General features: G+C 33.3%; 2 protein-coding genes across 2 annotated transcripts; both read left to right on the top strand.

Annotated features, from left to right (window-relative positions):
- Positions 1-720: 720 nt before the first annotated feature.
- LOC123913841 (probable xyloglucan endotransglucosylase/hydrolase protein 28) lies at positions 721-3,612 on the top strand. Its single transcript, XM_045964717.1, has 4 exons — positions 721-1,158; positions 1,251-1,351; positions 1,807-2,015; positions 2,789-3,612. Exons 1-4 carry the CDS (start codon positions 975-977, stop codon positions 3,291-3,293), a joined length of 999 nt encoding a protein of 332 aa, XP_045820673.1. The 5' UTR covers positions 721-974; the 3' UTR covers positions 3,294-3,612.
- A 3,550-nt stretch (positions 3,613-7,162) lies between these two features.
- LOC123917892 lies at positions 7,163-11,895 on the top strand. The gene is made up of 8 exons (XM_045969802.1): positions 7,163-7,570; positions 7,654-7,780; positions 7,868-7,943; positions 8,649-8,721; positions 8,827-8,922; positions 9,104-9,154; positions 10,483-10,845; positions 10,969-11,895. The coding sequence occupies exons 1-8, from the start codon at positions 7,484-7,486 to the stop codon at positions 11,299-11,301; spliced, it is 1,206 nt and encodes a 401-aa protein (XP_045825758.1). The 5' UTR covers positions 7,163-7,483; the 3' UTR covers positions 11,302-11,895.
- Positions 11,896-12,167: the final 272 nt, after the last annotated feature.

The raw sequence follows: 12,167 nt of genomic DNA on the forward strand, positions 1-12,167 counted from the left end.
GCGCTCGTCTGGACTCAAGCTACGCTGCCGATCGTGAAAGGAATGAGTTCTGGAATGAAAGATCGCTCGATCATGGTGGTGGTGATATCTGGTTTCGCGAAGACTGTCTTGTCTTCCATCAAACTGTCGTGACTCTCTCCGACGTCGTCGACTCACTTCAATCCATTCCCCGCTATCAACCGAACAGCCCCCCCGTTTGTGCCTTACTTCCAGTGAAGGCGGTGACCGGAATCGCCCCTCTAAGCTTGCCCTAGAGGCGGCTTTTCTGTTTCTCTCTCTACCTCTCTCTCTCTCTCATCTGCCTATATTTATTTTGATAAACATTTTCGAAATATCAAATTTTTATAACTTTTATTAATACATAATTAAAGATATAAATATTAGTATAAGTGAATTGGTCACCCTATTCTTAATCATTTATTTTGGAGTAGAAAAAAACCTCCGATTCACGCGCAAAAGAGGGCAATAGTTTATTTATAAGATAAGTAAAATCTAAAAAAAAATAAATTATTTTTATCAAAAATTAAATTATTTTTTTTTAAATAATTCATCTCTCACTTGAATATAGTGTGATTTACACTTAAGAGAATAAAATGTAATTTAACACAATCTAAATTCATTTTCTCTGAATTTTTATATGTTTTTTCTCTTAATCAATAATAACAAACCATACTTTATTCTCTCAAATATAAATTACACTCGAGAGAATCATTCGAATGTATTGTACCATATGTTTACTCATGAAAATTTTGTCGACATTTGAAAACAGCTCAACACAGTTTGAATACACTCTCCAATAAAATAAGCTTCCTTTGTCTCTGTCTTTCTTCTCTCTTAATAACCAGCTAGCTCTATTCGCCTCTCTCTATCGCTTCTAGCTGTAGAACAACAACAACAACAACATATTCCAAAAACCTCTCTCTCCTTTTCTCCTTCTTCATCACCCTATATTTTCTGCACCACTTAGATTAACCATGGCTTCTTCTCAAATGGGGTTTCTCTTCTTTTGTTCTATGCTTCTTCTTTTCACTTCAGCTTCATCTAGAAATTTACCTATTATAGCTTTTGATGAAGGGTGCACACCCTTGTTTGGTGATAACAACGTATTTGTTCATAAAGATGGCAAATCGGTTCATCTTTCATTAGATGAAAGAACAGGTTTGAAAATCTAATTGGGTTGTTTTATTTTCTTCTTCTGATGGATAAAGTATTAATCTTTTTTGTTTTTCCATGTTGGGTTGTGTTTTCAGGTTCTGGATTTGTGTCTCATGATCTTTATCTTCATGGGTATTTCAGTGCTTCCATTAAGTTACCTGCTGATTACACTGCTGGAGTTGTGGTTGCTTTTTATGTGAGTGATTTAATCTAATTTTTTTTGTTAAGTATACTACAAATCTTGTTATGAAGCTTTTTGGTTTTTGATTTTGATTTTCTTACTAATTTTGTCTATTAATTTTTCCTTTTTTTTTTTGTTTATTTTCTGAGTCTTAACTTAAGATATAATCAGGATAAGTCTCAGGGTTTTAATATTCAGGTGTTGAAATTGAAGGCATGCATGTGATTTTTCTTATAAAAAATAATAATAAATTGGATAGTTTTCAATTTAATTTTCCTCAACCACATGCTCACTGATGATGGTGACGAAAATTTAGGATTTTATTCATTTTTTTTTTATAAAAAATAATATAATTTTGTTTGAACCAGAAACGTCACTGTTTCTATCTTTGTGTTTTAGATAAAATAAAATGAAATCTAGAAAAAGGAAAAGGAATAATGTTTCATCATCATCATATTTTGTATCTGCAGATGTCAAATGGTGACATGTATGAGAAGAACCATGATGAAATAGACTTTGAGTTTTTGGGAAACATTAGAGGTAAAGACTGGAGAATTCAGACCAATGTTTATGGCAATGGAAGTACCAATATTGGCAGAGAGGAAAGATATGGTCTCTGGTTTGATCCTGCTGAGGATTTTCATCAGTATAGTATTCTCTGGACAGATTCTCATATCATGTGAGCCTCTTTCTTTCTTAACCTCTACATACCATATTTGTGTTTCCTTTGGATTTTTACACACCAGAGAATATACTAATTTTTCATCATTCCACTATTTCCTCGCGTGCAATGATGATTGTTGTTTATAAGTAGTAATTTACTCGAATGGTTTTTGCTGTTGGATTGGCTGTTTTTGATCAAAGATTTCTGTGATTTTCTTATTTCATTTCCTAAATATAGAATCTCTGCTGTCAAGAGGACACACTTTCGATTTATGGCATGTTTGGTTTGACTTATTTGAACTTATCCGTTGACATAAACACTCGTGAGACTGTTTATGGAAACAACTTCTGATTTCTGTCATCAGTTATTTTCAGCTTATGTCTGTAAGCTCTCTTGAATAGCTTATGAAAACAATTTAACTATTCGTTTATCTTTTGTTATAGAAATAACTTATACATAATCACTTATACAATAAGTGTTTACGATATAAACACTTAATCAAGTTGTTTATCCAAACATGTTTTTAATATCTTACCTGCATCTTTCTTTTGAAATTAAAGACGTTTGATATCAAGTGGTGTAAACTCGCTGCATGAATGTGTGATTTGTTGACAGTAGGGAATCCATGTCCCACCATCTCATGCCCCCTAATCATAATATTTCGAGGATATTTCAAATTATTATGGAATTTGTTTTTCCTAGTCTACCATATGTTAGTTACTACATTTTAATGTCAATAACTTTTTACATGGTTTCACAATATTGTATTCCTGTTTTCCTCTGTGCAGATTTTATGTCGATAACATTCCCATTAGAGAAGTTACGCGAACAAAATCTATGGGAGGAGATTTCCCCTCTAAGCCTATGACACTCTACGCGACAATATGGGATGCATCAGATTGGGCTACCAATGGGGGAAAGTACAGAGTAAATTACAAGTATGCACCATACGTTGCCAAATTCTCCGACCTTGTCCTACATGGTTGTGCAGTCGATCCGATCGAGCACGTAGCCAACTGTGACACTGCTCAAAGTTCCGAAGCTATTCCTTCTGGTGTTACACCAGTACAAAGAATCAAAATGGAGAATTTCAGAAAGAAGCACATGCAATACTCCTACTGTTATGACAAAATCAGATACACCAAAGCCCCTCCATCAGAGTGCGTGATCAATCCACAAGAAGCCGAAAGACTAAGAAAATTCGACCCTGTCACATTCGGTAGTGGCAGGCATCGTCATGGAAAACGACACCATCACAGCAAAGGAAACCAAGCTGAAGCTGTTTCATTTTAAGAAGGTTAATTCCACACAAAGATTGTCTTCATCCTTGATTCAGTTCGATTACCACCTGGGTTATTTTTTGTTTTCCTTTCTTTGTGATGTATAGAAAGAGAGGAGCATAGAATTCACGACGAGTACGATAATTTTGATATGGTTCCTTATGGTGATGGGGGGTATGTGTATAGTTCATATCTTTAGGTTCCCAGGTATTTTTGTTATTCATGTCTTGTGCTTCATTACAAATTATTATTAAATCTGTTGATTTATGTATTTAGACCATATACCTCAGGGTTTTCAATAAATTATTTAGCATGAATTATTATTTAATGAAGTTAGGTATGGCCTTATTTCTTTTAAATTTGAATATGTTCAACCTAATACTAATAATAGTATTGTTTTATTCTTTCGGTCATGATATGATTATGCATACCTGTCTTGGTAGATATAATATTGATTCAACATAAACTGTTTTATTCTTTTGTCTATGATAGTATTAATATGCATACATGTCTGGTTGCTGGGAGTTTATGTGGTCATTTATATTTGTCAGCTTATGTTCATTACATTATATCTTAAATGGAATCCAAAGTAAAGCTGGAGTGTTTCTTTTGGTGCCCCTGATATTTCTCGCGCGCCGTAAATCACGGTCTGCTACTTAAGTAGTGTAACAAACGGGTTTTTTCCCTCGAATTTCTCATTTTATAACATCTGCTAGTCTGCTACTTAAGTAGCGGACGCGTAAAAATGAAAAAGAGCAGAGTGCGCGAGAAACACAGTACGCCAAAAAAAAATCTCTGGTGAAACTGAAGAATTATTAAGTGGCTTGTCCCTGTAGGTCAGTGCAGTGGGCTTATATACACTTAATATTGAGTATTGACTATAGTTTGTGTATCTTCACATTTATTTTTTCTGATGTTTTTATTCATCTGGTTTATGGTTTATTGATTTGGTAGTTGAGATTTCTATGGGCACAACATTATTATTGGTAGTTAATTGTTTCTGACCTACCTACCCCATGTGTATATATGTTATAAAGTGGAGCCATATATAATTTTTTCTAATTTGTTTTTTCTACATCTTAGTGCATTTTATCTGGATTGCCAAATGCTTATTGATTTTATTATAATTTTCAGAGAAATTTCCCTACCAACTTTGAAATTATGTTGTTATTATCAAATCAATTTGATACAACACGTTGTGTACTTTAGATTAATTGATCCTTTTGTTGCAAGTAATTAGAAAATGAACAGCTCAATTTATTAGAAAGTACTGTAATTTGGAAAAATGATTACACTAGTTTCTAAATTATTGGAAATTTCCCCCAACATATTGAAATTTGCAAGAGAAAGGACTTATAAAATTGAAGTAATCCCCGAGAGTTCACATTATATATGCAGAGAGCCGTGATTCAAACTCCGGACATTACTTAGCCCAAAAAAAATTGTAAGTAAATTTAATTAAAAGATAGAGAATCTAAAAACAATGTGAACATGAAGGATATAAAAAAATTACAACTATTTTGTATTCATTACTCAAATTGGTGGAACACCCTTCTCAAAGAAAAGAATATAAACTTCATATAAAATTGGAGTAACCTGTTTATAATTAGCACTAATCACCCCAGTTGCATGTAAACACCATGTGTCTCTTATTTTGATACATTATGCAAGGAAAATCATGTAAATTTAATTTATAATGACGGAATCTAAACGTTAGCAGAAACGACATACATGAATTGAGATTCTGAGCCGACCATTTTAGCTCTCTGACTTGGATGATTGATTTTCTAAAATTAAATATTCATATTCTTGGCTTCCACTTTACATATACTCCATCATTTATATGAAACATTGAAGCACATAAATCTGACACAACCTAAGCATGTTTCAATTTTACATTTTCATAAACAAATTTTTTGATGGAACCAAAAAAATATTTTCGTCACATCATAATACTAGATGGTCAAGAAAAGGAGGACAAATATACTTAATTCAAAGATGTTACTATTTCAATTTAGCATGTGATCATATAACTTGTAAAATAAAAACACACTTTTGAACATTTTCTTTTTTAACATGTGATTTTAAAAGTGAATAAGTGGAGTGTCTGAGATTCGAACTCCGACTGCTGCACATATAATGCAATGTCCCTGCCAACTGAGTTAAGCTCACGGAGACCCCAACATAAATTTTTTAATAACGGCTAATAATGCAATAATACAAGAGATTCAAAATTTTCCCAATGACTTTTTTGGGCGTAAACTAGATATCTTCTACTTGCAACTACAAACACTATCCCTCGAACCTTATGGACTCAAATGAACAACAAACTCTTCATAATAATTTTAACACAGCTTAATGCCCCAACCAAAAATTGAATCAAACCTTAATTATGCTAGAAGATATCCACGTCATCTCACCCAAGCGCTGATGGGTATTTTGTCCAATGATTTTCACTAGAACATGGTGGAGTACAAAACGTGTGATATAATTTCTATAGGTGCATTTAATCTAGCTGACCAAAAGTTCCTTTGTTTGCCAGTCAGGTTTGAACTGGATGGAAGTATGAATAGTCAACTTGATAATTGATGAGCCACAAAACTCATAATTAGTACTACAGAATCAGTACTAATTGTCATTGAAATCTTTGTGATCACAAGTACTGTATTATTTTTCCCCCTTTCGGTTGGTACTTTACTTCCAACTATGGCCAGCTTTCGTTACGTAAGTCTCTTAAACGGAAAAGATTCCCATAAAGTGCATTCATTCGTTTCTCGAAAAACTTCTCGTGAACCTTGCTAACAACTAGTGCAAATTTCTTCATTCTAGAAGAATCACATTCATGACTTAATTTCCAAGCAAAAGTACATCAATGTTGAAACAATATTTTGAGTTATGGATTCCCGGTTTTATATGAAGTCTAAGACTTTTTAATATTGAGAGTATTGTACAATACATATTGAATTTAGACGATACCTTGAAATATGGTGTGGCGTATATAATTGTAGAATGAAACATTGACGCTAGAAAGAATGGGTAAAAGCTACATGCCCTTTAGCCAGGACTGGGGGCGACAGTTTCAATAACCTAAAAAATACTACATTGCTTGAAAATCGAGACTAAGTGTAATTTATAGACAACAACCACACTCCTCATTCCACCGACGCACCTTTTACAAACAATAAAAGCATTGATGACATACACGCGACCTAAAGCGGATAATACTTCAGATCATGGTGTGACACACTTGAGGATGAAACGGAACAAAGCATAAATTCTTTATTTTTTTAGAGAAATATATGATTCTAGTATTTGAGGGATATATAGACAATAATGAAAGTTTGGTGAGGCTTATCATATATTTTTTTTCCACCACCGGTTTAATCAGGTTCGGGGGTCAGTTCTGAATCGAACTATGCTTCTCCTTACCAAGTTCAGCGTCAATCACCACTGAACCAACTAACGATTGATAAGACTCATCATATTTTCTAAGACAAAATTAGTAAAAAATAATGGGCTTTAAATCTTTCTAAACAAATGAATTAACACTATCAAAGTCGTTAAGAGTATCTTTGCTTTCGAATGATGACTAAATCAGTGTAAGAGATTTGAGCATCTTAAACAAATGACCAGATATTCAATTTAATTGGATGTACCTATAACATGACCTAAAAAGAGAGAGCATGCTCTTCCAGAAAGTTCAATTGGTAAAAAGCTGACACATACCAACACAATGGCGTGTGTTCAACTTCTGCTTTCGACGCGAGTGTTTTCTTGGTCCAAGTTTACTTTGGATCTTACGTTCCAAAATCGATTAAACTCGAAACCTACATTCCGAAATGGTGAATTATAGTGGACAACCATACCAACATTAGAAAACCGTAGATTTGCACATATCAGTCCAGTTTGGAACGATTTTCACAACAAAATTCTTATATTTGGGCTGCAGAAAATAGTTCTCTTAGATTTGTTTGAAGTGAGATAAAAATAAAAGGGCTCTACTACACACACACCCCTACAATTTTACTTTTTCTGTCACTACCAAACAAGATTCCATTTTTATTCGTTGAAGTGCAGTGTTTCAAAGGAAGAAACAGCAAGACGAAGAAAAGGTACGAGAGACTCCAATTGCGTATGCACTAAGCAGAACATTGGTGCGAGCTTTTGAAATTGAACAACATAAACCAAAACAACAAACAAGACATGTCAAAGGTTGTTTTTGAACCCCAAATCCAACAACAAAAAACACGCCTCTTCATCCCCAATTTCCTTTCCACCCAAGAATGCAAGGTTTGCTCCTCTTTTCATCATTACCGCTATATTTTATGTACCATTTTTCCATTCTAATTGGTTTTGTTTTTGTTTTATTGAAGGAATTGGAATTTATTCACAAGTGTAGCAGCACCGTAGGTTACAGACCCAATGTCTTCTCCACCACTCTTTCTCATCTCATTGCCACAAATTCTTCCCATTTCATCATTCCCTTTATTCCCATCAGAGGTTACTTACTCTAACACATAAAAATTCTATCTTTTTTTGTTTTCCAGAATATTCTTTCATTTGTTTATTTTGAAAATTTTATTACAGAAAGGTTGAAAGACAAACTAGAAGAGTTTTTCAAATGTGAGTTTGAGCTCTTTATTGAATTCACCGGTTTAATCAGGTTGGTGTAAATGTGTAATCACTTCAATGCCAATTTGGTTTATTCAGTAAGATTCTGTTTGTATTGACTTATTTCAGCTTATGTGAGAGTGAGAGAGTGAGGGCCCATTTGGAATAACTTATTTTTGAGCTTATGCAAAACAACTTATGCAAATAAATAAGTTTTTATGTATTATTATGAGTTTTTCAAAGTAGTTTATGAAAAAATAGCTTATAAAAATACATTTTTTGTTAGTGAAAACTTATAAATCAACATGAAACCTTATTTATTTGCATAAGCTAAAAAATAAGTCAATCCAAACAGACCCTCAGAATATTTGAGAGAGTTTTTGGAAACAGTTTATAACACTTTCATACCCGGTTTCAACTTATTTCCATAAGCTCTCTAGGATAACTTTGAAAACAATGTATAGCTTGTATGAAAACGGTTTGATTTATTTTATCTTTCATTATAGCCTGAAGGAATAACTTATACATATGCACTTATATGTGATAAAAGCTTACACCATCTGGTCACTATTATAAGCAAAAAATCATTTTTTAGGTTCATTGAACAATAGATGTAGTATTTGATATATATTATAGGCCAAATACATCGATTATTATTCAATGAACCTAAAAAGTGTTTTTTTGCTTATAATAGTGACCGGAGTTTCTACCATCTTGTTTAATGATGCTATGTCATATTATATTATGATTGAATCAGCTGGAGCAGAGGAGCAAGCATTGGATGGCATAGTGATGATAATCGGCCTTATCTCAAACAACGTCACTTTTCAGTCAGTGTTATTCAATTCAACCCTTTTTGGATATTGAATTCCTGTTATCTTATGGTCTCTTGCTGATACTCAGCTTTTGTTTTCCTTCTGTTAATACCATGAAAGGTAGTTTGTTATTTGAATACATATGGAAAGGATTTCAATGGTGGACTATTTCACTTCCAAGACGGGGAACCGGAAACAATTATGCCTGCTGCTGGAGTGAGTTTTCCCTAATTATGTTTTTCCCTTTTTTCGATGTAACTTAATCAGCTATTAGCATTCCTACTATGGCAGACTATGTTATGTAAATTTCAATAGTGAGTTATATGATGTGTTCTCTTTAAAACGTGAGAATGATTGATTTTCTCTTCTTTTTTTTTTTTTCTTCTTTCTTTCTCAGGATGTTGTGATGTACACAGCTGATGACCACAATATTCATTCTGTTGATGAGGTATAAATCAAATGCACTCCTTTCTTCTTGTACCTATTTACTTGGTTGTCATACACATCACCGACATTACCATTTTTCACATAGTATATTGGACTCTAATCTTCTTTGCATACTCCCTAACTCCCGAGTCATTAACCCAAAAAGTCATTCGTATTTCAAATTCAAAGTTCACACATGATTCAACTTTTAATATACTCCGTTTCTATCATCTGTCTTCTTCAATCAAAAAATTATCTTGATTATCGACACACCAATAGTTCATTTCCTTAATCTTATGCAATGAGTTATCCTATTTGCTCATGACAAACTTACCCATAAAGAGTATAACCATGATTATCAAGTAGTTGTTTTTTTCTCCTGACACGGATATAAATATAGATGACTTTTTCTGCAAGAAATTGAAGAAATACAACATTATCTTGTTATTTTTGTTTTTCATATCTGTGAGTGCATCTACCAATAGAAAACAAGTAGAGAGCTTATATGTTTCTTATTCAAGAAATATGTAAGCACAAAATTTGAGGTAGCACTGTTTCCTCGGTATTTTGTCTTTGACCCAACTCTTAGATAATGAAAAACATACTTGAGTGGTTGGGTCATAGAAAATTTGAGTTGATACTATTGAGTAGAGGGGACTCCTCTTGTGTCGTATAGGTTATCTTTTTAATATGCTCAGCATATGCAGAACACAGTATTGAGATTTGTTTGATTCAAAATTCTAAGCACCAGGAACACCGTATCATTTAAGCCTTTCTTTCTGGTCTCCTAGCATGTTACTTTCAAGGCATATTATTGTATAATAAGCAAATACTGAACTACCATTGGCTTTTTTTTTTTTTTGTAATGAGAAATCAATTCATGTTGATAGACAGAGAATATTTGAAGATCATTGAACCATTTAGTCCACCTTTGAGCAAATAGGAAATGATCAAAATTTCATATAGTGCTGTTAGTTTCTTACTTTAAGTTACCACTTTTTGGAGTATAGCATTAAGCATAACCATCTTTTCTTAAAACACGGTAGGTTTTATAGAATAAATCACCATCTTGATTCATGAAAAACAGGTTGCGTAAATTTAATCATCCAAAGATAATTTAAATATATTGACCAAACGTGGATATGTAGGTTTGACTCTGAAGTATTGAATTGACGTGAATCCAATATTTGGAGGACAATCTTTTTACTTTTGAGTGTGATGGTTAAAAATAAAGAGCAAAGGAGTGAGTGAAATATAAAGGAATGGTTCTTTCAACCGAATACTAGTTTACTCTAGAATAAATACATAGCCATCTTAACTATTTCTGATATGAATTTATCTTTTGGACAGATAACTGATGGAGAAAGACTCACACTTGCTTTATGGTTCACTCGTGATGGTTCCCATGATGAAGATACAAAGCTTGTTTCTCTTCTTTCACAACACCTATTAAATAAGAACATTGCTGGTTCATTACTACCTTTGCCTGCATCCAGCAATATGTACTGGTTTTCTCAGGACCAAGCATCCAATGACCAGTTTGGTTTTAATATTTGTTGGGCCAGACTGCATATTCTCGGATATAGCATATATATTTCTCAAGACAGTGACTGTGACTCTGATGTCTCTGAATTAATGGTACAGCCAGTGTGCTTGGTGAGAGGAAGTGAGTTGCTAGACCATGAATTTGTCAATATTTTGTATGCGCTTCAGGTATTTTAAGGAATTGTATGTACGTTATGTTTCTGTTAATATACGCAAAAAACTTCTATTTTTCCACTGGATTGGTTATACAAAGATCTCTGCTATTTTCTGATTCATGTTCTTCGGCTGCAGGTTGTCCAATTTTATTGTTGGAAAGGATCTGCCTTGCAGACCAACACGTTAAATATAGATTGCAAGGTAGTAAATCTGTTGGATGCGCAAAGAGAGAGAATCAGAGGTCTAAATTCTGTACTTCTGAATGACGGTGATTTTGCACCCCAAATTTTTGGTAGAACAGCTTCCGATGCGGAAGAAAACCGATGCATTAGCTTTAATTGGAATGGAATTGTGGCTGCAATTGCTGCTTGGGAAGATTATGTGTTGAAGTTAAGCAAGCAAATTAATTTACAGTTGCCTTACTGGAGAATGCAAGATTCTTTATTTAATGTACAATTGGAAGCGTAGTATCGATATCAGCAAGCATACATTTTTGAAGTTTTGCTTAGAAAGCATTATTCAATTCAATGTGCTTTGGGCGAGTTTTAAGACCATGTTGCTCGGGGAAGAGGTGAGATGTCCAACTCAAGGTTTTCACAATATTTATCATAAATTTAAGGGTTATGCACACTAGATGATCAAGCAGCTACTATAAATTAACGCACGCCTTTGTTTCGCCTCCACTCATCAAAAAAGTTAATTCCACTACAATGTTATGCAAACGACAGTAGCTGAACTTCATAACGATGAGGTTCATGTTAGTGTGAACCAATTTACAAGATATGCTTACATCTCTTTGTCAGTTATGTGCTCCGAGAAATGGTGATGTCCATTGATGTATGCATCATCATTGTCTGACTGCTCCAAGAAATTGTAAAATTTTCATGCATTGATTTCAACAATAGTAAGAGTCACTAAAGCATTATTATGTGTTTTAAATAAAATAGTGTCATAGTAGTAAAACTTAGGCATTATTATGTGTTTTTACTTAGGAGACACTAAAATATGTATATTTTGAATCATTTTCAGTATCACAGTAAAAACATGAGGAATCTTAAACTATGTAATGTATCGATATATATGGTTCATTTTGGTTTCTTACCTCATCTATATATATGGTTCATTTTGGTTTCTTAACTTATGTACAAAATAAAAGAATAATATTATACCAAGGTGACATGTAAGATCGTTGTAAGCTAATAATTTGACTTTGACTAATAGAGTAAACGGAGGAGACCAACATGCATTAATAGATATAATTAGTTAAGAGGCAATCTTAATCAGTTTTAAAGTTAAGAGGACAAATGATGAAAAATGAGAATGAAGGAAGTATT

The sequence above is a fragment of the Trifolium pratense genome, linkage group LG3 (genome assembly GCF_020283565.1).
Source record: "Trifolium pratense cultivar HEN17-A07 linkage group LG3, ARS_RC_1.1, whole genome shotgun sequence".
Lineage (NCBI taxonomy): Eukaryota > Viridiplantae > Streptophyta > Magnoliopsida > Fabales > Fabaceae > Trifolium > Trifolium pratense.